Here is a 24,333-nt window from a genome sequence, read left to right as displayed (position 1 = left end):
GGAAGCATGCCGGCCCATCTAGTTAGTCGGGGCGCGCTTCCTGGAGGAGGAGAAGGAGGGTTTACCACTCGAGCTACTGGGATGAATGGAGGGGGCGGGGCAGCTGGCGGGCTGGGCCAGGCCGAGGTCCCCTGCCGAGCCGGGGGCGGGGGGCCGGCAGCGCGCTTAAAGCTGACGCCAGAGGAATCCTCCCGCGACCCGCCGCAGAGACACAACTTCGTGGGTCCCCGGGCCCGTCGAGCTTCTTCCCAGAAACTTCCCGGCCCCGCCCAGCCCCGATCCGGCGACGCCTGGGCGGGCACGCGGGCTCATAGGATCCCGATCTACACGTTCTGAAGGAGTCGCCTTGGGCTCCCGGGAGCAGCCTGCTTGGGACCGACAGGAGCGCGGGTGAGGGCGCCGGGCTGGCGCACGGGACCCCGCCCGGAGCGGCACTGGGGCGGGGCGTCGAGCGGCATTAGGACCCAGGCGCGGCGCGGGGGTGTGTCGCCGGCTCTGGCCACTGGCCCGCCGGAATCGCCAAGTTCGGGGTCCCGGAGATCAGGGTTGAGGACCCCGAGCGTGCGCGTGTGTGTGCAGCCGTCCGGCGGCCGATCGCCGTGGCCATGGCCGCGGCCGCCCGGCGCATGTTCCATCTCCAGCCATGCGGTGGGTACCTGAGCCGGCAGGCGCGGCAGGGACGCGGCGGGAGGGCCAATCCGTTCTCCAAGGCGAAGGGGTGTTCGGCGGGGTCGCGGAGCCGTCGGAGCACCGGGGAGAACGCGCCTGCCCGCCTGCAGAGGCCCCGGGCCACGGTGGGCGAGGGGGTCGTGGAAGCTTCCTAGGCCTGGGGTCAGGTGTAAGTTCGGCCAAGAGGGACGGGGAGACGGGGAGACGCGGCGGGGAGTACACGGGTGGTGGAGGGAGGCCTCGTGGACATTGAGTGCTTGATTCGATGCTCTGTCGCCGACTTGAAATTCTTAGTCTTTGAACCAGTGCGGTAGCCAGTGGAGGGGTAGGGCGTGGAAGTGATTGGGAAGGAGCCATGGGGTCCTTAGCACCCCGAGAGCTGGACCCTTCCCAGCCGGTACGCTGCCGTCTCTCGTTACGTTCTGCCGGGACACCTTCTCGCCCCCGGGGCTGCGGAGAAGCCTGCCTACTCTTAGGGATCCCGGGGCCACCGACTGTCCCCTGCGAGGCCGCAGCAGTTTTTACCTCAAGGCCCTGACGCCTGAGGGCCAGCCAGGGGTTTGTACGACCATTGTTTACCTGCACGTGGGGCGTCCGGGATGAGAATAAGGTGTGCACTCCCCCCACTCTTCCAGACCCTCGTCGCCCTCGTCCTCTGTCCATCCCTCAGATGTTGGCTTTACCGCCCCCGCCCCTCCCTTCTAGATGCAGGCCGGGCTTCTGTCCCGCGCGTCCCTCCGCATCCTGCCCCCAGACCCCCAGGCCCCTCCTCTAGCTTCCTTCCTCGCACCGAGCGCCACAAACAGTTGCGACCATCCGGGGCCCCGGCGTGGTGAGCGCGCCCGGCGCTCCCCGCCCCCACCCCGCCCCGCCTTCTCCCTGGAGGACCAACGGCTCCGCCTCCCAGGAGGCCCGGGACGCGGGTGGCACCGAGGGGAGGAGGCCGTTGCCAAGTCGGCCCCCTGTGACCCCGGGCGCGTGCGGTTGGGGGCAACTGCACGTGTGATGGGTGTTGATGGCCCCTGGGACAAAAGTGAGAGTGAGAGGAACTATGTGGAGGCAAGAGGTCCCCCGCCCAGGTCCTGGGCTTGGCAGCGAAACAGCGAGACAGGGAGGACGGCCACTACGTGGAGGGTGGAAGGACAGGCCCCCACCCTCCAGCCCTCGCAGCCGGTGCTGAATAACACCGTCTACAAACCCGTGCCGGGTACTGTTAATAACTCCTGGGGGAAACGGGGCTGGGAATGGCTCCCCACCACCCTACTTGGCCCTTTCCCACTTGGGGAGACCCTAGGAGATTGGCTGAAGAGTACCGGGCTGGGCTTCCTCTGGTTCCTTAGGGGGCCCCTGCCTAGTGCAAGCCCCTGCCCCCCCCACCCCAGGTTGGCCTACCTGGGAAGGGTAAGAAGGCATGGGCAGGGTTGATGTAGGGTGGGGAGTGGCTGGGCACAGGAGAGACTGTCCAGGGCTGGTCAGTGGAGCTGGTAACAATTCCTGGGTTTCCCTTGCAGAGCAATCCTCTTCCATCATGTCGCAGAATGGATACCTTGAGGATGTAGGTGAGTACCTCTGTGGGGGGATGTACAGAGAGAGCTCCTTGGTCTCTAGGGGACCTGGTCCCTCCAGCAGGGTACTCATGGCATTGAGCCCCCACCTGTGAACTCTGCTGTTGCTGGGAAGCCTTTAGATCTTCCCCTCCAGGAGGTGGTGGTACGGTTAGGGAGGCAGTTGACAATCGCCTCGGACACTGAGAGGTCACTCCGGGGGTCCTGGGAGGGAAGGCAGTTCCCTCTCCCGGGCTCTGAGGGCCATCTGGTGACCTCCCTTGGTTCGCTGTTGGAATGCTCTGGTTACTGGGCCAGACTTTAGGCCATGCCATATATGCCCTTGTCCCTCAGTCCCTGCCCAGCCTTGTGAGGGAGGGGCTGCTATTGTCCCTCTAAATCCATGGAACAGAACCTTTCCTCACTTCAGCTCTCCTGCTTGTTCCAGACCAGCTCTCCCCATTCTGTGTCTCGGGGGACTCCTGTACCCAGACCTGGACGCTGGCCTGACCATCTGAAGGGTGTTCAGTGGGATGGTGCTTGGGCAGAGTGGTGATAGGGTCTGCCTCAGGGTCCTCAGGGCCTGGTGACTGGGGGGGCCAGGCTGCTGGCAGGCGGATTAGGTGTGTGGTTGGGCTTATAGGATGGATATGGGGACATGGCATCCTAGGAGCATTGCAGGGACCTGGTCATGTCAGCTGGGCAGGTCCTAGGTAGAGCCCAGAGTAGGGGAGAAGGGGATAGCATGAAGGGCAGTGCCCAGGAATAAAGGGTGCTGGTGGGTGTGATGGAAGGGATGCTAGGGCAGGTGGGGGCTGGGGAGGAAGGGGTTTCTTGTGAACATGAGCTCCATGGCAAAAATGGGAAGGACATCTTTTAGCTCGGAACTCTGAGTGCAGTGCAAACCTAGGCCCTCCTGCCCAAAAGGGGCCAGGCTAAGCACAGGCCACGGGGGGACGGGGCCTGGGATGTGCAGAGGAAACCGGCGGGCTGGAGTGGAAGTGAGTCAGGGTGAGTCACTGCCTGGCAGGTGTGGACGTGCTGCTGACCCTTCCCCGTCCCTGCACAGGTGTTTGTCAGACCTTGGTGGAGTCTGGGCTCTAAGACCCCCCTTCCTGGGATAAGACCCCCCTTCCTGGGAGCATTCACAGGTGGTGAGCCCTGGGGATCCACAGGACAGTCAGGAAGGGGTGCCAGCAGGGCTCTGGGAGGGCTGGCCGGAAGAGGAAGCTTCTGTGGAGCCTTGAGGAAGGTCCTCTAGGGAGGGAAGCCCTCTGCTCGGAGGGCAGGCACTGGCATGTCTGGGGTGTTGGTCACCTGGCGTGAGGAGTGACAGATCAGAGGTCGGGAGTGGCCCTGGGCCTGAAGGACTGGGGGTCAGGACGGGGTAGCAGGCCTGGCCCAAACTGCCATCCCAGAGGTCACGAGGAGCTCAAGCAAGGGTGGAACGTTTGCATGTCACCAGAAAGGCTTCCTCTAGAGGAGGGGCGCCAGGACTGTGAACCGTTGTTGGAAGTACGGCCCACCCAGGAAAAGGCTCCCCTCTGGGAGGGAGTCCCAAGGTGCCAGAGCGCTCCTCCTGCCTGCCACTGGGAGTCTCCTGGGGTCCCTCCCTCAGTCCCTGTGTCTCCGGCTCCCCTACTTCCTGGGCCTTGTCTGCTGTCTGGACCAAGTCTCCCAGCCTTGCTGCTTCGGCCTGCATGCCCTCCCTGAAAGCAAGCCCTGTGCCAGTACGGTGGGGAGACGGCTGGACACCGCAGTAGTTCTGGCTTCCCTTGGGTCCCATCTAGGGAGCCCGGCAGGTCTGGGTCCCATAATTTGGGGGTTCGGAGAGGGCAGAGGCCAGTCTTAACTGCATCATTGCACCACCTTCCGGGCCCGGAGCTGTGGAATGACCATGTTTTTCTGTGGCTGAAAGGATACACATGGGTCAGAATGGTGCAGGGCCCTGGTTCCTGCAGCTGAAGAATGTTGGAGAAAGCTGTTGGGTGGGGGCTGCCGGCTGGCGTCCATGCTCTGATTGGGGCTAGGCCGGGATGAGCTATTCGGCCCACCTGGGCCTGAGGCTCCCTTCCTGGCCTACAAGAGGCCGCCCTCACCACTCGCTGAGAGTGTGCGGACTGGGACAGCCTGGAGTCCCTCCCTCTGGTGTATAGCACTGACGGCTGGGCCCTCTTGGGGGGGTTCTCTCTCGGTGGTGGTTGGGTCTCCAGGCTACCTCAAGTGTGACATGGACGATGCCTCTGAAACCCGTGAGGAGAGCCTGGGGGATGAGGCCTTCGACACGGTCAACTCCTCCATTGTGTCTGGCGAGAGCATCCGTTTTTTTGTCAACGTCAACCTCGAGGTGCAGCCCACCCAGGCTGGTATGGGGGTTGTAGCAGGGACAGGCTGGCGGGGACCGGCAGGGGCCTGGGTGCTGGGCAGATAGAGCTGCGCTCCATGGAAGGAGTCCTGACGCGGTGGGGCGGCCCCCTGAGCCCTCCCGCTTTTCCCTAGCCGAGAATGACTCGCCTGGCGGCTGCGGGCTCCTTCACACCTCACGCAAGGTGAGTGGCTCGCTGGCAGGACAGGGGACAGGGGACGTGTGGTCCCGGGCCACCCGTTGGGGGGGTGGAGGTGCCTGCTTCCCTGTCACAGCGGACAGACCTCTCACACCTGGCTACCGTGGGCCCGTGGGGGCGGGGCCTTCCCCTTCGGAGCAGGTGTCGGTCCTGGGGGCGGGGCCGCCGCGGAGGAGGCGCCCAGGTCGCCACAGCGCAACTCCCTCACGGGCTGCTGTGGCTCTCTGCGGCTCTGTGCACGCGGTCCCCGCAGTACCTGAAGCTGAAGAACTTTGAGGAGGAGATCCGGGCGCACCGGGACCTGGACGGCTTCCTGGCCCGGGCCAGCATCATCCTGAACGAGACGGCTACCTCGCTGGATGACGTGCTGCGGGCCATGCTGTGTCGCTTAGCCCACGACCCCCAAAACACGGAGCCTGACTGCAACTTGGACCTGTTCATGGCCATGCTCTTCACTGATGCCGGGGCCCCCACGGAGGGGAAAGGTGGGGCCCGGCTCCCCGGTGGGGCCCAGGGGCTCGGGGAGGTGGGCGGGTGTGCCCTCTGACCCCAGCCGCTCTGCCCTCAGCCCACCTGCTGTCCGATACCATCCAGGGGGTCACTGCCACGGTCACGGGGGTGCAATACCAGCAGTCCTGGATCTGCATCATGTGAGTTGCCGGGCCTCCAGGGTGGCTTCCCCGGCAATAGGCGGGCCCACCCAGTTTTGGGGCAGAGGGTGGGAGCACTCCTGCCGCAGGTTGCTGGGGGTCAAAGTCAGGGGTGGGGTGTGGGGGGAAGCCCAGCTCCCAGGGTGGCAACCGTGTGCCCTCCCTGCCCCTGGCAGCTGCACCTCCAAGGCCCTGCTGAGGCGACACGTGTGCATCAGCCGTCTGGTTCGCCCTCAGAACTGGGGGGAGAATTCCTGTGAGGTGCGGTTTGTCATCCTGGTGCTGGCCCCTCCCAAGATGGTGAGTAGGGGTCTGGAGGTGGCTGTTTCCTGAGAAGGAAGGTTCCAGGCTACTTGGCCCTCTCTCCAGGGGCATCTCCTCCGCATGCTGGGGGACCCCACAGTCTGGGCCCCTGAGGGCCTCGTGCTCACGCTGTCCTTCCTGTCTGCCCCACTGAGTCTCTCTGAAGCATCCCGCTAGGTCCTCATCCAGCCCTAATTCCCCCTGAGGTTGCGCATGAAGCTGTATTTCCTTGACTGAAAGAGATACTTGTTAAAATTAGTTTTATTGAAACGTGGGGGCTTTTCATCAGCCTGCCCCAACACCTATCTTTCTCCCAGTTGGCCGGCTCTATGATTTGCTGGCCCTGGATCCCCACTTCTGCCTGGTCAGGGGCACATCCTGCTTGTGTGGGAGGCTGAAGTTAGTATGGTTTGGGGAGTCTTTTCTGAAGGAAACGGATTTCAAAATCATAAATAGAAAATGGCGAAGGCCCCTCCCCAGGCCTGATAAGGGCCTTCATGTTTAAATTTCCTCTAGCTTCTTGATGATTCTGCCCCTGCCTCTGGTAGACTCAAAGCTTGGAATGGCCCTCCTCTATGGGCTTTCTTTTAGGTAAAGCGGGTGCTGAGGGGAATGTCCCTCCTTGGGAGGTTACAGTGCTGGGGAGAGGGAACATGGGCAGCACATGGGGCAGAGGGAGTGACAGCTGGTGAGGTGGCCAGAGCGGAGGAAGGGGCTGTATCCTGAGGGCCAAGTGGCTGGACTCATGCCTTGTGACAGGCCAACCAGCCCAACACCCGGCTCCTCCTCTGGAGAGTGAGCCTGTTCTGGAGCAAACAGGAAAGCAAAGCGTGGGCAGGACAGTCCTGGGCGACTGCTCTGGGCAGCATGAAGGGTTAGATGCTACTCCCAGAGGACAGGTTGTCATGGGGGAGGCTGGACATGAGTTGACTTTGGTCAGGCAACAGGGAGAAGGCTTGACAGGCCTGGAGTCCCTCAGGAAATCAAATAAACCAGCAGACAGTGGGAATGCCACCAGTAAAGTGGAACTGGGTAAGGGCTTGTCTCCGTCACTGTGACCTCATTATCCATGATGATGCAGGTCTGTGTTTTGGGACAATACCACTACCTCAGATTTTAAGAACTCATGAGTTTATGAAGGAAATTGGGAGACTTGACCCTGGTTCTGGTGATCTGCTGCCCAGGCAGGAATCCTGGCTGATTCCACTAACGCCTAAACTTTGGGGTACAAAACGTGCTGCCAGTCACAGTGGGGGCACCTGCGACAGGCTCAGGACTATCATTGATGACAAGGGCAGGGCAGGGATCCCCCCACTCACCAGGAACCGCAGTTGTGATTTCCCGTCTCCCGCCCCCAGAAAAGTACCAAGACTGCCACAGAGGTGGGGCGCACATTTGCCACCATGTTCTTGGACATCACCTTCCGCCAGGAGCTCCTGAAGACCCGCACAGAGGAGGAATTCAAGGAGGCGCTGGTGCGTCAGAGACAGCTGCTCACCATGGTGAGCCAGTGCCCAGCCCTCAGCGCCAAGGGCTACAGCATGAACTCCATCCACATACACAGACCCCCCAAGGTACAGCGGGGATGCAGGCCTGGGCGGGGGTGGTGGGGCAAGGGCCACAGGCCAGAGCTGACAGACATCTGTCCCCTTCCCCAGCCCCTGAAGCACAAAGATTTTCTCCCTGTGGGGAAGGGCATCCGGGAGGACATTGCCCGCAGGTTCCCCGTGTACCCGCTGGACTTCACAGACGGTACGTGGCCTTATGGTTCCCCCCCCACCCCCCTGCCAGAGCTCAGCCTGTGGCTTCGGTCCCAGGACAACACATGGGCCTGTCCTGCATCCTAGCAAATTTCCTGTCCTGTCCCATCCCTAGGCATTATTGGGAAAAACAAGGCTGTAGGCAAATACATCACCACCACGCTGTTCCTCTACTTCGCCTGCCTCCTGCCCACCATCGCTTTTGGGTCCCTCAACGATGAGAACACAAACGGGGCTATCGGTGAGGTGGGAAGGCAGGGGGGCGGGGCAGGAGGCCCAGGCCTGCAGTGACCACCCCCCTGACATCCCCCACTTCCTCAGATGTGCAGAAGACCATGGCAGGGCAGGGCATCGGAGGCCTCCTGTATGCCCTCTTCTCTGGACAGCCGCTGGTGGTGCTCTTGACCACTGCGCCCTTGGCCCTCTACATCCAAGGTGCCGTGGCACTGGCGGCGGGGAGGTGGCTCCCAAGGTCCCCAGCCCCCGCCAGGCTCTGACCACCCCCCTCGTCCTGCTGCCTGCAGTAATTTGTGGCATCTGTGATGACTACAATCTGGACTTCAACACCTTCTATGCGTGGACGGGCCTGTGGAACAGTTTCTTTCTCGCACTTTATGCCCTCTTCAACCTCAGTCTCCTCATGCGTCTCTTCAAGAGGTGACAGGGCCTTTCCCGAGCTTCTGGGACCCTCAGCCAGGAGGGGAGACCAAGGCTAGGGACCTGGGGCAGTCTCCACGCCAGCCTCTGAGGCCCTATAACCCTAGAGTGGATGGGGTGCCCCCTCCACATCACTGCCCTGAGACAGAAGTGTGGGACCCCGGTCTTCATGGCAGGAGGAGGTCGGAGACTGTGCAGAGGCTCAGGGAAGCCTCCCCATCCCCACCCCGGTGCCCTGACCGTTCATTCCCATCTGATGAGGCATGACATCCCCCTCCCCCTGCACCACCCCGGCAGGTCGACAGAAGAGATCATTGCCCTGTTCATTTCCATCACATTCATGCTGGATGCTGTCAAGGGCATGGCCAAAAGTGAGTGTCCAGTCGGTGGCCACCTGCTGCAGGGGAAACTGAGTTGAGCTGGGGGACTGTGGGCTGTGGCCAGGACCACCAAGCAGCATGCAAGCTAAGGCTCCTTCCACGGTCCAGGGCGCTCTCAGGAGCTGTGACCAGCAGGAAGCCACAGTGCCATGTGCTGGAGGGTGACAGGGCTGCCTCAGGTGGGATCAGAGGCACAGGGCCAGGTGTGAGGCACTGTCAAGAGATGGGGGAGGGGGAGGGGGGTGGAAAAGCAGGTCAGTGGGGTCCTCCTGTCTGACAGAAAGGCAGCCCCTCCCTTTCCCCATCCCCCCAGAAGCTCTTTCTCCCCCATATCCAGAAGAGAGCTGGGCCTCATCTTCCCAGAGCTCAGACCGCTGAAGCCTGCTGGCCTGTATCCACAGTCTTTCAGAAGTACTACTACCACCATGACTTTGGGAACTACAACACAGACAGCACTCCCCTGGTGAGCCTGCTGGGCCTCAGCACCGACCTCAACACCAGCCTCCACACGGCCCTCAACACCGGCCTCCCGACCAGCCCGCTACAGCCGACCCCCGGGAGCCACCAGGCTGACCCCCCGGGCCGGGAGACTGCGGTGCTCAGCCTCCTCATTATGCTGGGCACGCTGTGGCTGAGCTACACCCTCTACCAGTTCAAGAAGAGGTGAGGGGGGCCCTGCGGGTGAGGGAAAGAAGGCGCCAGCTGCCAGGCCGCACTGACACTCCCCACCCATGTCCCCAGCCCCTACCTACACCCCTGCATGCGGGAGATCCTGTCAGACTGTGCCTTGCCCATCTCGGTGCTCACCTTCTCCCTCATCTGCTCCTATGGCTTCCGGGAAATCAAAAGTGAGTTGGGGTCTGGCAGGGGGTGCAGTGGGGTGAGGTTGGTCCCTGGGGGCCACAGGCTTGAGCAGGGGGCCTGTATCTGCTGCAGTGAGCCAGTTCCGCTACAACCCCAACAAGAGCCTCTTTGAGATGGCTGAGATGCACTCCCTGTCCCTGGGGGCCATCGTCAGTGCCATGGGCCTGGGCTTCCTGCTCTCCTTGCTCTTCTTCATCGAGCAGAACTTGGTGGCTGCCTTGGCCAATGCCCCAGAGAACAGGTTTGCGGAGCGGGTCTGGGAGGGCTGAGCATGTGCCCGATCCTGCCTGGGGCCACAGGGATCCGGCCACATGTGCCCTCACCATCTGCTGCAGGCTGGTGAAGGGCACTGCCTACCACTGGGACCTCCTGCTCATCGCCATCATCAACAGCGGGCTGTCTTTGTTCGGGCTGCCCTGGATCCACGCTGCCTACCCCCACTCCCCGCTGCATGTGCGGGCCCTGGCGTTGGTGGAGGAGCGCGTGGAGAATGGGCACATTTATGAGACGTGAGTGGGGGCCAGGTCCCTTAAGACCTGAGGCGAGTCATGTGGGCCCTGAAGTGGGGGTAACCCTGGGCCATGGGGACCCGGGGAGGGATGCGGCTCGGGGGACTAGGGCCCAGAGGTGACCCGGTGCCCTGTGGCCGTGCAGAATTGTGAACGTGAAGGAGACACGGCTGACCACCCTGGGCGCCAGCATCCTGGTGGGCTTCTCCCTCCTGCTGCTTCCCTTCCCGCTGCAGTGGATCCCCAAGCCCGTGCTCTACGGCCTCTTCCTCTACATCGCGCTCACCTCCATCGACGGCAACCAACTCTTCGAGCGCGTGGCCCTGCTGCTTAAGGACCAGGTGAGCCTCAGCCCCAAGGACAAGGGGCAGGGTGCGCGTACGGGCTCCAGGCCTGCCCACAGCGGGTCCCTGCCGCCCACAGGCCTCGTACCCGCCTACCCACTACATCCGGAGGGTGCCCCAGAGGAAGATCCACTACTTCACCGGCCTGCAGGTCCTGCAGCTGCTGCTGCTCTGTGCCTTCGGCATGAGCAACCTGCCCTACATGAAGATGATCTTCCCCCTCATCATGATTGTCATGATCCCCATCCGGTAAGGGCAGCCTTACCCTACCTGGGGGTAGCAGGTAGTCTACCCCTGGGGTGGGGCAGGGGCAGATGCCCCCCCACTTTTGCTCTCTGACCCAGTGCTCACCTTGAGGTCTCTTCTCCCTCTGCCCAGCTACAACCTGCTGCCCCGAATCATTGAAGCCAAGTATCTGGATGCCATGGATGCCGAGCACTGACTGAGGCCCTGACCAGCAGGCCCGCGCCATATCCCTCTCACTGTCCCTCTGGCTCTTTCCAGACTGAGTCTGCAGCCCCGTGGGGAGAGGGATGCGGTCTTTTGGGGCGTGGTTCTGTGCTGCACCCCCTTCCTGCTGTCCCATCAGGCCTAGGACATCTAGGCATGGGGGGGGGTCGTTCCACGGTGGGGGCCCATCCCTGTCCCCATTAGCCTTTCGCTTGGGTCAGTGACACTGCTCAGGGCAACTTCTGTCCAGAGTAGGACTATGCAGGACGGATTTTCTTTTGATAAAAGAGTCAGATGTCTGAAAGAGAAACCATTTCCTTGATTGTGTAAGGAACTTGCTATATGCACACTAGAGAATAAAGCTCCTGTTTCTAGCTTCCATCTCGGCTGTCCCGCCCTGCCCCAGCCTCAGGGCCACTGGAGAATAAAAAGTTTGATGTAAAGGGGAGGGGGAAGGAAAAGGGACCCGTGTTTGCTGAGGGCCACCGGCTGTCCCCTCCAACCCCACACAGCGGATGCTGGCCCAACGGGCCTGTGGAAGATCCAGGAGGCCCTGGCGCTGCTGTGTTGCCAGGCAACTGCAGGGGAGGTATGTGGGGGGGATGGCATATGCAAGGGCCTGGAGGAGAGGGCTTGGGGCCAGTAGTGAGCCACAATGGTGGAGGAAAGATGGGTGGGCCTGGTGGCCCTGGGCCTGGGCTCCCAGAGGCAGCTGCAAAGCAGCCCAGCAGACTGAAAACCAGGCTCATGGAGGTCAGAGCTGCCGTTGTGAGGGATGCCCTCTGGGGGTGGGGCAGGGGCTGCACCCCGCACCAGGACACTGATAGTGGGGATGAAGAACAGCGGAAGACCCCCACGGCAGGATGTGGGGATTGGTCTGGTGGAGGGGAGAAGGGGCTGTGTTCCTGGCTTGGTCACTTGGTGCCTGGACAGAGGCCCCCACGGCACACAGTGGGGAATCCGGATCTGGGACTTGGAAGCGCCCCCTGCGCGTTATCTGGGAGCCCCAGCAGTGGTAGAGCCTCTGGCCCCCAGACATCCCATGACATCCCTTACAGCACTTTGGCTTGCCGCGTAAACCACAGACCCAAGGGAGCAGGTGAGAGAAGACCTGCTCTACCTCTCAACTGAAAAGGCCTCCTCTCTAGATATGCGAAGGATTCCTGCTAACCAACCACCACCACAAAGCCGATGACTCCAACTCCAATAGAAGAGGCAAACCTGGGGTGGGGGGTGGGGTGGCCCAACAGTCACAGGACAGTAGGAATGCTCAATGCCCTTGGTCATCCGGGAAAAGCAGCCCCAAGGGGAGCTGGCATTGCCCACTTGTAACCGGCAACACAGGCCGGCTGGCCTGCCAGCCGGGTAGAAGACACATGTACACTGGTGCATGGATCGGGGAGCAGAGACCGGGGCACAACCAAGACCCCTCCTCCACCTGCTGTGCAGCTCTGCTCCCGGGCAAGTGGGCGTGGGTACGAGCCCATTGTTTGGAGGGATGGCTAGCTAAAGGTTAACAAAGGGGGATGGTGTCCTGTGGGCCTGGGCCATCCCCCAGAGAGGGCTGCCCAGCCCGAAGCTCCATGTAACCACCCCATCCAGGTGGCATGTGGTCCTTTGGGGTCCCCTCCCCAGTGGCCTGCATGTTCCCTCCAGGTAGGGCCGTATCCAGAATCACCAGACGGGGAGCAGACAAGCCCCAAGCACTGCACATCTGAGCCCCAGCCAGACAGCACTCTGCACCAAGGACATGACTCAGAGGCGGTTGGGCTGCTGGCCCTTCCTGGGGCAACAACCCAGCCGAGCCTCACGGGCAAGTGGGGAGCAAAGAAACAATGTTTTGTCCACACACACACACACACACACACACACACACACACGGATGCACCTTAGGGGAGGAAACAACAGTTAAATGCAGGCCCTGGGCCATGCTGCCAGGACTGAGGAACAGCAACGGAAGTGACATTCTCCAGACCTGCCTAGCAGTCCAGAAATAAGCCTGGGAGTGATCCCCCAGCATAACGCTCCCTCCATTCCCATTGCATACAACAGGCTTTTCTTAATATCCTTGGGGTGGGCCCCTCCTCCCTACCAAAGAAACACCTGCGGGAAAGGAAAGGGAGCGGCCCCAGGCCCCTCAAGTCCCTCCCAGGACTGGCTTCCCTAGGGCCTGTGAGGACCTGGGGCAGCTGAGGCAGGCTTCCTGCGGGGCCTGGAGGTCCCAGGCTGAACCATGTTGTGTCCTCTCAACTCGGGTGGAGACTCCATGCCCTGTCCCTGCCATAAAAACGGACCTGGCATCATCAAGAACCAACATTTTAGGGGAGCGCCTGGGTGGCTCAGTGGGTTAAAGCCTCTGCCTTCAGCTCAGGTCATGGTTCCGGGGTCCTGGGATCGAGCCCTGCATTGGGTTCCCTGCTCAGCAGGGAGCCTGCTTCCCTTCCTCCCTCTCTGCCTACTTGTGATCTCTGTCAAATAAATAAATAAAATCTTAAAAAAAAAAAAAAAAAACCCAACATTTTAGGGGCACCTGTAAGCTCAGTCGGTTAGGCGTCCAACTCTTGATTTCGGCTCAGGTCATGATCTCAGGGTTCTGAGATCAAACCCCATGCCCAGCACAGAATGGGGCGTGGCACCTGCTTGAGATTCTTTCTCTCCCTCTATCCTTCCCTGCCACTCATTCTGTCTCTCAAAAAAAAAAAAAAAAAAAAGAAAAAGAAACAAAAACAAAAACAAAACCCCGCCCCAACACTTTAGTTGCTCTGATGTTACACTGAAATACAGCTGAAGCACTCAGCATCTGCACTGCCCACCCCGCAACCTGGCAAACACCACAGAGGCCAGCTGGGGGGTGGCCTCCCTCCCTGGGTGGTGGGCAGCATGGGTCTGGCATGGACAAGGTCAGCTCACAAGCTGAGACTTGAAGGATGAGAGGAAAGATGCGATACTCCAGTAAGCACGGTCACGTGAACAACTACAGCTGCTACCCTCGTCCCACCCTCGCCCCCCGAGCTTCGAGGTCTCCTGCTCCTGCCAAAAGAGATTCAGGGGACGGACAACTGCCCGGGGTAGGTTTCAAAGCTGATATATCCAGGTTATTCTAGAGGCAAGTGCCTTCCAGTATTTTTATTTCTGCCACTTCAAAAATGTTGAGGGCGATTTGTGTGTGGTTCTGCCCAAGCCCTCGGACCCACCATGGTCAGTTTTAACATCCAAGTCCTTTCAGGATCCCAGGCCAGGAGGCTGTAGGAGGGACCACTGAATCCCCAAGGGCCCCAAGTTCCTCTAAGCAGAGCCAGCTGCTCCTCCAAACAGGGCTGGTGAGGCTATCTCAACCCCCTCTAGGAAGTGGAGACCAGGAAGGCAGTACTTGGAGGGCTGCCTGTCTGATGGTGGAGGCGGCAGGCTAGCCTTCCCCAGTTCCCCGGCCAGGGCGATCATCACCAACTACTGGGGCATCGAGGCTGCCGAGGTATTTCTGCAGCTCAAGCAAGGCCCGGAAGCGATGGGAGATGGTGTTCTTCTCAGCTTTGGGCATCTCTGCATACCTAAGGGGTGACAACAGCAGCTCAGAGGAGCCCAGATTTGGGGGTACGCATCCCTCACCCATCCTGGAGCCCAGAGCTCAAGGAGTCACCAAGAAAGGGTGATGGGGCCACCAGCTCCCAGCAGCCAGAGTTAATTTAAAAAAAAACAGAGAGTTTTAAATTCCCCTGGAAATGGAAACCCATATTAATATGAATGTGGAAGGATGTCAGACTCGCCCGAGTGTGTCCAAAAGTCACCAGGGGAAGCCGGGGACAGGGGGATGAGCTGCGTGTTTGATCAGCTTTGTCATCTGTTGACAGGAAGCAGTGGGGCCTGACAGAGCAAACACGAGAGTCTCCTCTCCTGTACTGTGGGGGTGGCATGGGACAGCTGGCTAGTGGCCTCTCCTCCGAGTCACGGCTCCAGTGAGGACCCACACCCCACCTGGGTGCTGCAGATCTGTGCTGTCCATGCTGTGGCCACTAGCCGCAAGTGGCCATGTACATGGAAATTAACCGTCGTTGACTAAGACTATTTTCAGTTTCGAAGTCATACTGGATAGCCACAAGTTGGCTCGAACAGTGGAGAAAGAGCATTTCTCTATTTCGCATTCTTGTACGGTGCTGTTTCATATCATCCTCAGCCCTGTCTGGCTACTGGGAGGCTTCAGGCCACCCTCCCTAAGGGCCCCTTTAGCCTAGCACACTTGATTCCAATAACGGTCAACATGTCCACTGCAAATGTGGGGGGGTGCAAGGGGTCAGGGGCAAGTAATGAGAACACTTGGCACTGTGGGGGTTTCATGCCCCCCCAAAGGCTGGAAATATTAACATTTTTCCAAACTCCATGGGGAAGTCAGATGATCCCACCAAACTGTCAGGTTCATATAGGACAAGCCAAGGGTAGAGGGGGAAGGCACTCAAGTCACACAGCGGCTCTGCGGGGAGCTGCAGCCCGAGGGCCCAGAACTCCCGGCGCCGCCTGGCTGCCTCCTACCCTGGAGATCGGCCCGCTCAGATTCCTCCAGTCCAGCCCAGCAGAACTGCCTTCAGCTGGGGCAGCAGCCGACAGCCGGCCCGCCCACGTCCGCATGCTTGCCCTGGGGCAGGGTGCCGGCCCAACCTGGACTGTGGCCATTCCAACCCCACATCCCCGGAAGGAAATAGGGCTCCTTACGTCTGCTCATATCCATCAGGCTGAAAGCAGGGATCCCAGCCAAAGTCTCGGCAGCCTCGGGGCGCCACGATCTGGCCCTGCCAGGGAAAAGAGGGGATAGGTGTATCACTGGGCACAGAGGAGATGCCCTAGCAAGGGAAGGGTAGCCAGTTTGAGTCTGACTAGTTTATGTATTTGGTTAAGTCCCATTTATTCAAAATAACTGGCTTTAGGGCACCTCGGTGGCTCAGTGGGTTAAGCCTCTGCCTTCGGCTCAGGTCATGGTCTCAGGGTCCTGGGATGGAGCCCTGTGTTGGGGCTCTCTGCTCAGCAGGGAGCCAGTTTCCCCCTCTCTCTCTGCCTGCCTCTCTGCCTACTTATGATCTCTCTCTCTGTGTCAAACAAATAAAATCTTTTTTTAAAAAAAGTACTTATTAAAAAAAATATGGCTTCAAGAAATCTGTGGTACCTGCAAATGTTTTCTGAATACATAATTTGTATTATGAATCCCATAAGTACATATGGGACCACTCTCCCTTCACACACACACACACACACACACACACAGGAACCACAAACCTTATCAGCCCACTGATACCTTTGGGGCCACTCTCCCTCTCTCTCTACATCTCTGACAAACTGTGACCTCACTGAAGAGCGTCAATGGAAAAACTGACAGGAAACATTTTCTCTGACTAAGAAGGTATGAGATCCTGGACTATGCAGACAAGCCCTAGGACTGCTACTCATTTTCATTACGTTAAGTGAAATAAATTGCTGCATTTCTCAAACTACAAAGGAGGCTCTAACAATTGAATGAAGAAACAGAAATTACTTTGCACATTGTTCAATACATAAATGAGCTCAGTAACTCTTTACTACAACAGGCAAATTCCAATAGAAAAATGTTACAAAGAGAATCGATTTAATTCAGCACCATGTCATGTTGCCATGAGGATTAAAAATTAGTAAATTAAAAAATACAAGGGAGGGGGGCCTGGGTGGCTCAGCTGGTTAAGCATCTGCCTTCAGCTCAGGTCATGATCCCAGGGTCCCAGTTTGAGCCCTATGTCTCAACAGGGAGTCTGCTTTTCCCCCTCCCTCTGCTCCTGTGCAGCTGCTCTCTCTCAAATAAATAAATAAAATCTCTTGAGAAATAAAAAAAAAATGAGGAAAATGGTAAAAAGTGGGGATTAGCCACATAATGGCTAAGTTTTTCAGACCAAAGGCAGATTCCACCAGTGCTGGTGGGGAGCTATGGGTCCAAGACCCATTCCTGAGCCACTGTGAACCTTGCACAAATGGTTTTTGAACATCTACAGTGGGGCCGGTAGTGTTCTCAGCCCTGGAGCCATAGCAGACCCAGCCTTGCCCTCGTCAAATGGATGTCTTAAGCAAAACAGGCTTTACACCAGTAAACAAATGAATGATTACAAAATGCAAAGTGCCTTAGAAGGAACAAACAGGGAGTTGGGCTCAAGGATAACAGGATGGAGGGGCCTAGACGGGGAGCTCAGGGAGCAGCCAATGTGGCCATGTAAAGTGATGGGCAAAAACATTCCAGGTTGGAGGACATAGCTGGTGTTGGGACCCAAGATGGGGACGGGCTCGGCATATGCGTTGTTGAAAGGACAACATGACTGGGTCTGGAAAGTTTGAGTGAGAATGAAACAAGGAGAAACAAAGCCACCTCAGGTAACATGAGAGGCCTGCAAGCAACAAGGTGCTTGAAGTGGGGGAGACGATCGGGAATAGCGGGGACCCCAATCGTGGGTCACCCCAGTGACTGCGCCCCATCAGCAGGGACTATGCTTGTTCACACTTCTGATTTTTTAGAGAACATTTCTGTGACAGGGGCACACAACTAGAATTAATTTTTAAAAATGTAACCCGGCAATTAGGATCCAGCCATCCTGGTTCTGTGTAAATATCTCAAAGAACCAAACACAAGATCTCAACAGATATTGGAACATCTGTGTTTGTAGCAACATTATTCACAGCAGCCAAACATGGAAGAAGTCTACGTGCCCATCGACAGATAAATGGACAAAACAAATGTGCAAATACCCACAATGGATATTATTCAGCTGCAATAAAAAGGAGGAATTCTCTCTGATACGAAGAATTTGAGAGGCCGGGTGGGGGGCTTGGGGGGGTAGGGGAAGAAAAATGAAACAAGATGGGATCGGGAGGGAGACAAATCATAAGAGACTCTTAATCTCACAAAACAAACTGAGGGTTGTTGGGGGGTGGGAGGGGAGGGATAGGGTGGCTAGATGATGGATATTGGGGAGGGTATGTGCTATGGTGAGTGCTGTGAATGTGTAAGCCTGACAATTCAGACCTGTACCCCTGGGGCAAATAATACATTATATGTTAAATAAATAAAGGAGGAATTCTGTCACTTGCCACCACACAAATGATCCTTGGAGGGCATTATGCTAAGAAATAAGCCAGCCACAAAAAGACAAACACTGTATGCAGGATTCCACTTATATAACGGGTCTGAAGTTGCCAAACTCTTAGAAACAAGAGTGGAATAGCAGTTGCCAGGGGGGTTGGTGGGGAGAGGGAAGGGGGAGTTTTTGTTCAATGGGTACAGTTTCAATTTTGCAGGATGAAAAGTTCAAGATCTACGGCACAGCAATGCAGAGTGAATACCACTGTACCAAACACCTAAAAACGGTGGAGATGGTAATTTTTATGGTTTTTTTTTAAACAACTATTAAAAAAAAATTAACAAGGCGGGGCATCACGAAATGTCTGTGGGCATCCCCCAAAGGAGCCTCTGGGGAAGGGCTCTGTGGGCTACTCTGGATTTTATCACGAGCAGAAGGCATTGGCAGAGGAGTGATGGGCCAGAAGGCGCTGTCCCGACACAAGGAGGGAATGGCTGCGCTGGCGGGGGAGGTCAGCTCCGAGGGTGGTCTGTACCCTATGAGAAGCAGCTAAACCCAAGGGTCTGATAGGCTGGCGTGGCTGTGTTGAAGGGCAGCTGGGGAAAAGTAAGATTCTACAGGAACATGTGAAGTTGGAAAGGATATGAGATGTTCAAGGGAACCCATAGCCTCAGCACTTGGAAAGGGACAGAGCTGGAAGAAATCTGGGCTGTCCATGTCACCTTCAGCTTGCGCATCTGCTTCTTAGGAGGGGACCCCGTGCAGGTCTCAAAGGCCATGAGCCCCTGTGTATCCCTAAAACACGAGCCTCAGAGGTCAAAGAGATTTCAGGATTGACAGCACTCCTAGTTGTGAGACCCAGGGGCACGTCTGGGCAAAGCTATGGGAAATTAACTGGCCATGAGCTCTTCCCACCACCCTCCTGCCTTAGACTCTGGGCCATTGGCTCAAGCCACAGCGCCCTCTGGCGGCCCACGGGGAAAGTAGCGAGAATACGCACCGAGGTTCTGCCCCTGAACAGGCGAACTGGCTCGCTGGGGTTCCCAGTGCTGAGTGCGAAAGTGCAGAGCGCATAGGCAGACTTGTCATCAAAACCAGCCAGGAGCTGATAGAGACCTGCGGTGGGAGGGAAGGGGGAGTGCAGTGATCTCTGCGCAGCTCAGTTCCCAGCCTCACTCCCCAGCCCTGAGGCCCTGGAGGGGGAGCCACCAGATTTGGGGGAGCTTATACATGTCATCAGATAGGTTTATACCTTATCCAGGTTAATACCCTGGAAATTGGATGATGGGGACATGGAGCTCGTTATTCTATTCTACTACTGTATGTGTCTGAAATGCTCCATAATTGGAAGTGTTTTTAGAAGGACCTAAGGAGGGAACATTCTGGCCCACAACTGTGATAGGATATGCACTGCCAGCGCCCCAAGAGAGGCAGCCGGTCCCCCAAGCCTCCAGGCCAGGCCCTGGCTGAGGCGAGGACAGGCCAAGAGTCAGTGGGGCCAAACCTCTCAGCCGGAATCAACAGCAGCCCCTGTGTCTCTCAATCTCACAGTCCCTTCCACCCTTCCCATCCACTCTTCCCGCATCTCAGCACTCCCTGGAGCCGGGTGTGCAGGGAAAGTCCAAGCCACAGGTTACAGATGCGAAAACTGAGGTGAACACAGGCTCCATGGTGGGGAGATTCCTGATTACTAGCTGGAACCCCTCCCCTGGACCACCTCCGGATTTTCCATTCCCAACAGATTAGGAGATAAAACAGATTAATACCTTCAGGCTTTAACTTCTCCAGAAACCATTTTCTGCAAGAGAAATGAAGATGAGTCAGACACCAGGTACAGAAGGATCTTCCTAATATCTTCTCTGGCCTGTGCCCTTCCCACCCTTCTTACCCCACCCACAGGATTAGAGCCCCAGGACAGTCAGGGGGCATGATAAATAATGTCTTGACTCAAAATGAAGAGGACTAATCCAATAGGAAGGATAGAGGTAAACAGGCAATGCACAGAAGCATCAATAAAACCTATGAAGGCCTCAACCTCATTGGTAATTAGAAAAATGCAAGTTCGGGGGTGCCTGGGTGGCTCAATCAGTAAAGCAGCTACCTTCAGCTCAGGTCATGGTCCCAGGGTCCTGGGATCAAGCCCCACATCACCCTTGCTCAGCAGAAAGTCTGCTTCTCCCCTCCCTTTGCCCACCCCCTACCCCACCACTTGTGCTCTAGCTCTCTCAAATACATAAAAAAATCTTAAAAAGAAAAAAAAAAAGGAAAATGCAAATTCAATCCAAATGCGGTAACATTTCACATTTCCCACGTTGCAAATCATTAAAGTCCTAATATTCAGTGCTGGTGAGGATATGGAGCAACATATACGGGTGCTGGTGCCTTAGCAAACATATAGGCAATCCAGAAGTTCAATAAAAACATATCCAACACCCAGCAGAAGCAACTTTGTCCATATGCCCTCCCGCCCCTGCAAGGAGCATTCAAAGTGGGGTACGTGTACCCTGGAGATACACAAAGGCCATCTGAGGGTGTCGAGGGCACTGAATAGTTTTAAGAAAATCCATTTTCAGATCTCACCTTCCTTATTTCCTTTTTCCTGAAACTGATCTGCCACGAATGTACCTCTCCAGCAGGTGGGTTCCCCTGGCCCATCTCCTCTTACACAATCACATTCTCACCCTTCACAAAAGAAAGAAAGGTATGCCTCTCCCCCATCCCTAATCCTTCCTCAGGACAATGTGAAATATTGGGACTGACACCAAGATAGTGAATGACCCACAATATCAGGTAACCAATCATTTTGAAGTTCAGGTGATTCTGTGGCCAGGGCCCCGCAAAGGGGTGAGGAAGCACTCACATGTAGGGGCCAGGGAGGCCCCCGAGGGCATTGAAGCACAGACAGGTGTCCTCCACCAGTACAGGCCCCTGTACCTGTAAGACAAGGAATCAAAGCCCCGAGACCTGTGACCAGGAGTAGGCCCTGTCCCTAACCCCAATTCCCACGCCACCCAGACTGAGGCCAGGCCCTCAGCTAGTTGGGATCTACAGCTGCAGCAGTTAACAGCTATAGGAAACAGCCCCTGGCTAACCTCTTATCTTCATTTGAGAGATAGGAATACCAAAAATTTGGCAGGTTGTAAAGCTTACTCCAGGCACAGCAACCAGAGAGGTGGGATTCACACTCAGACAGCCTGACTCTCCAGAAAGTGTTCTTTTCCAATTCTACAGAGATGTGTGAGTGCAGGGGGAGATGTTTGGGGGGAGAGCGCAGGCAATGTAATGTAGGCATTTGAAAATCGGAGACAAGTGTGTGCATATGTGTATGTGTGTGCATGCCTATGTGTGTATTGGTTTATGCAGTAAAGGCTGAGAAAGAAAGGTAGTATTCCTGGACTAACATGAACTTACCCAGTCTAGCTAGGCCTGGGTAGTTCCTTGAAGTTATGACCAGCTGTGCCCACCCTATTATTCTCTCCCTCAGCCCAGCAGGCACAGCCCCCAGGAGCCCCCAGGACCAGAGAAGCAAGTTTGGGACACATGAGGGGCAAGCACCTGGCGAGCTGCCTCCTGACACTTCTGTATGGAAATCTCATCAGGCTCTCCCTGGTACTCCGGCACTTATTGGAGAAACAGATATATAAAAAGAGAGACAGGTCACAGGGAGACAGGGAAATCAAACCATCTTTCAAAAATAAAGCGAAACAGACATACGGTCAATTTTCTGTGCCACCAAAGTGCATGGAGACTTATCGCCCAGAATCTGAATGACCTGTTCCAAAATGAAAGAATATTTATCACCATTTGTTAAAAACTCCCGGTTACTACAGAAGCTGTCACCCACCTTTCTCTTCGGGTAACTCAGCCCCCTAAAGCTTAGTAAGTCAGGCCCATGAGCCTCACTCCAGACTTCAGGGTCCCACTCCCAGCAGGTCAGCTCCCCCATCCCCTCAGTCTCCTACCCCTCCTACTTCAGGTCTCTCTGTTGATGTTATCCCCCAACCCAGAACGCCCTCTTCCCTTCTCCCTGCTCCCTAAAACTCTACGTAACCTCCTATTCTGGCAATCCTCCATCAGAGGTTACCCAGAATTCAAGAGGCCTGTGAACCGGGACGGGGGGGAGGGGTGCCTTTATTTTCACTAACCCCTAGCTAATTGTAAATATAGAACACCAAAATAGCATCAGCAGTTCCTATGACCTTTAAACCTATTAAAATCAGAGATGTTGTCATCCCATTAGAGCTGTAGCAGAGATCTCAAAATATTTACAATCCTATTTGAAAATTATGGTAACTACACACACAGGTAGACTGAATTCTTTAATGCATTAAAGAATGTATGCTAACTAGATCACAAATACTGAGAATTACACTTTGACAGAATCAATTTCCTTTGTGATCCTATGTATTTTACTTTGTACATTTAAAAATCCTTTCCTGAAAAACGGTCCATAGGCCTCATCAGCATGCCAGTGGAGTGCTATGGGATGAAGAGTTAAGATACCCTGTTCTGGGGGTGGGGGAGAAAAGAAAAGGGGGAAAAAAAAAGACACCCTGTCCTAAGCCAACTTCAAGTCCATCTTCTCCAGTGAGCCTCCTCTCGCCATTTTAGCCTCTTCTTAAAACGTAGGCAGTCACATTCTCAATCAGAGACAGAGACGGGCTTGGGAGCTGGCACCCACTATCCCCCAGGGTGGCACTACTTGTCTGTTTGACTGGCCTGGCCTTAGGATCCCAAACTTTTTATCAACACAGGGCTCTTGCTCTTGAGGACACCCTGTACTAGCACAGAAGCGCATCATTCCCTATGCTGTGGACAAATGAAGGGTCGGTCCCCTAATGACTGGGTCCCACCTCTATGCCTCAACATATCTAGTGGATGTCACCCTGATTCTGCACCATGACCCACCTTCCTTGGCCATGGCTAACTGAGCAGGGGGCAAACCTTTGACCCAAGCAAGGCTAATGAGAGCTAATGTATGTCAGAAGGCTCACTGCTCCCTCCACCAGGAGCGAAAAAAGCAGAAAAACGTTTACTAGGAAAGGGATGAGCATCCACGGAGAACTACGAGGACAAGACAGGCCCTCAGGAGACTCTTCAAGTCTTGTGAGATATCGTAACATTGTATTCCCAGAAGAGCCTCCCGGTGGTTGACATGAGCTCCCTGTGTGTCTCTATTATTTGCAGCCAAAGGCTATCCATCCACCTGCAGAACTCTCACAACTAGCCACAAAATTCCCAGAGGCAGGAACTTGGATCTAATGTCTTCTTCACTTCTCCTCCCCATTGCGTTGTGAAACCGACCTTCCAAATCATCCCCATTTCCCCGTGGGGCGTGGATGGCTGTTTGCTTGCCTGTTCCATGCTCTGTCTGGCCCCTGGCCCGCCTAGGTCGGCAGCGGGGTCTGGATCAGCTCGAGAGGGGTGTCAAGAGTCCCGGTTTGGGGTCTAACCTAATAGATTAGGTACTAAGGATCCGGCACTCCTTTGGCTCCCGCGGCTCCCGCAGCTCCCGAGCTCGCGAGCCTGGTTCTGTCAACGCCCGAATTCTATTAAGGCCAACCACCCGCCAGCCCCACTCCGCACACACGGTCGTTTCACTCAGCGCGGCCCAACCCGATCCACACGCCCGGGTCTGCCTCTCCAGCCCCCTCCGCCCCGAAGGCCGCTTCTCCGCCCGATCCCCCGCGGACCCTGCCACACACTACCCCCCAGCCGCCTACTGGCCGGGCTCCCGCGCCCTCCCAGCACCTCCTCCAGCTTCTTGGCGTTCCCCGTGACAAATACGATTTTTTTCCCGGCCAAAGAGACCGCCATGCTGATTCCGACTACCCTGCAGACCCAACGGAAGTCCTTTGCTTCGAGGGGGAGGCACTTCCGGCTGGCGCGAAAGCCGGCGGTGCACACTCCAGACCGGGCTCTCACCGAACGCCTCTCGTGTTACCCGCAGCCTCGCTACCTTCGGGAGAGGAGGCTGTCCCGGGCGTCCGGCTTTCTTGCTCAGACCCTGGAGAACAGAGCACCCCTTTTCCGGACGAGCGGCCTGGGGCGCCGGGCGCTACAAGGGAGGGAAATGGCGAGGCCCGTCTGCGGCCAGAATTGCTGGGTCTTCCCGGGACTGGCAGTCGAGTGCGTTGAGACCAGGCCCTCCCGCCAAGGGGCGCTCTCTTCGAAGAAGAGAGGGGACCGTTTCAACCCCCGGCCCCACCCCCTGCTTTCTCCCCTCTGTGGGAAGGGGGCACCGAGGGAGGCAAAGAACCTGCACGGTAATGAGGTGCAGTCCTGTGCTCGGGACGGTTCATCGTCTCCGCGAGCGCCTCCAAATCGGCCTCTGAGAGCGCTTTTCTTCTGGGCAAGGGCAGCAAACCTCGCCTCACCTCACCTCCAGCCCCACCCTCTCTTCCTTGCCCGCCAGCTCTGATGACCTTGACTGTGGATTTAAAAAAGAACTTGTTTTAAATTAAGGCATAATTAACATGTAACGGTATGTTAGTTTCAGGTGTACAACTAATGATTTGATATTTGTGTATATTTGGGAACATTCACCTCAGTCTGGT

The 24,333-nt window shown here is 56.8% G+C and overlaps 2 protein-coding genes across 8 annotated transcripts; one reads left to right on the top strand and one right to left on the bottom strand.

Moving 5' to 3' along the window:
• The first annotated feature begins 318 nt into the window (after nucleotides 1–318).
• SLC4A11 (solute carrier family 4 member 11) lies at nucleotides 319–11,075 on the top strand. Of its 7 annotated transcripts, none has more exons than XM_032859070.1 (20): nucleotides 319–390; nucleotides 2,181–2,228; nucleotides 4,427–4,579; nucleotides 4,713–4,762; nucleotides 5,031–5,262; nucleotides 5,346–5,427; nucleotides 5,604–5,727; nucleotides 7,089–7,304; nucleotides 7,389–7,482; nucleotides 7,606–7,731; nucleotides 7,812–7,925; nucleotides 8,015–8,147; nucleotides 8,445–8,518; nucleotides 8,929–9,190; nucleotides 9,269–9,375; nucleotides 9,464–9,632; nucleotides 9,727–9,900; nucleotides 10,046–10,241; nucleotides 10,324–10,493; nucleotides 10,623–11,075. In XM_032859070.1, the coding sequence occupies exons 2-20, from the start codon at nucleotides 2,198–2,200 to the stop codon at nucleotides 10,684–10,686; spliced, it is 2,571 nt and encodes an 856-aa protein (XP_032714961.1). In that variant the 5' UTR covers nucleotides 319–390; nucleotides 2,181–2,197; the 3' UTR covers nucleotides 10,687–11,075. The 7 variants fall into 7 exon arrangements, with proteins under 7 accessions (XP_032714961.1, XP_032714963.1, XP_032714960.1 ...); XM_032859069.1 differs by lacking the exon at nucleotides 319–390 and adding an exon at nucleotides 541–648; XM_032859067.1 differs by lacking the exon at nucleotides 319–390 and adding an exon at nucleotides 1,515–1,876 and having other exon boundaries at nucleotides 10,396–10,493.
• A 2,688-nt stretch (nucleotides 11,076–13,763) lies between these two features.
• ITPA (inosine triphosphatase) lies at nucleotides 13,764–23,656 on the bottom strand. Its single transcript, XM_032859065.1, has 8 exons — nucleotides 23,528–23,656; nucleotides 21,491–21,548; nucleotides 21,332–21,396; nucleotides 20,637–20,710; nucleotides 19,543–19,574; nucleotides 18,777–18,892; nucleotides 15,399–15,475; nucleotides 13,764–14,242 (listed from the first exon to the last, which is right to left on the bottom strand). The coding sequence occupies exons 1-8, from the start codon at nucleotides 23,591–23,593 to the stop codon at nucleotides 14,101–14,103; spliced, it is 630 nt and encodes a 209-aa protein (XP_032714956.1). The 5' UTR covers nucleotides 23,594–23,656; the 3' UTR covers nucleotides 13,764–14,100.
• Between the last annotated feature and the right edge of the window lie 677 nt (nucleotides 23,657–24,333).

Source organism: Lontra canadensis, unplaced genomic scaffold (assembly GCF_010015895.1).
Source record: "Lontra canadensis isolate GAN:19392208 unplaced genomic scaffold, GSC_riverotter_1.0 scaffold16, whole genome shotgun sequence".
NCBI lineage: Eukaryota > Metazoa > Chordata > Mammalia > Carnivora > Mustelidae > Lontra > Lontra canadensis.
This window is presented reverse-complemented; position numbering and strand designations above follow the sequence as displayed.

Coding starts and splice junctions, on each gene's coding strand:
- SLC4A11 (XM_032859066.1), top strand. CDS start 1,675: ATGGGTGTTGATGGCCCCTGGGACAAAAGTGAGAGTGAGAGGAACTAT. Junction 7,483..7,605: donor CCCGCTGGACTTCACAGACG/GTACGTGGCCTT, acceptor TCCCATCCCTAG/GCATTATTGGGAAAAACAAG. Junction 7,732..7,811: donor GAACACAAACGGGGCTATCG/GTGAGGTGGGAA, acceptor CCACTTCCTCAG/ATGTGCAGAAGACCATGGCA.
- ITPA (XM_032859065.1), bottom strand. CDS start 23,593: ATGGCGGTCTCTTTGGCCGGGAAAAAAATCGTATTTGTCACGGGGAAC. Junction 21,397..21,490: donor GGTGGCACAGAAAATTGACC/GTATGTCTGTTT, acceptor TTCTCCAATAAG/TGCCGGAGTACCAGGGAGAG. Junction 19,575..20,636: donor GGCCTCCCTGGCCCCTACAT/GTGAGTGCTTCC, acceptor TTTCTCTTGCAG/AAAATGGTTTCTGGAGAAGT.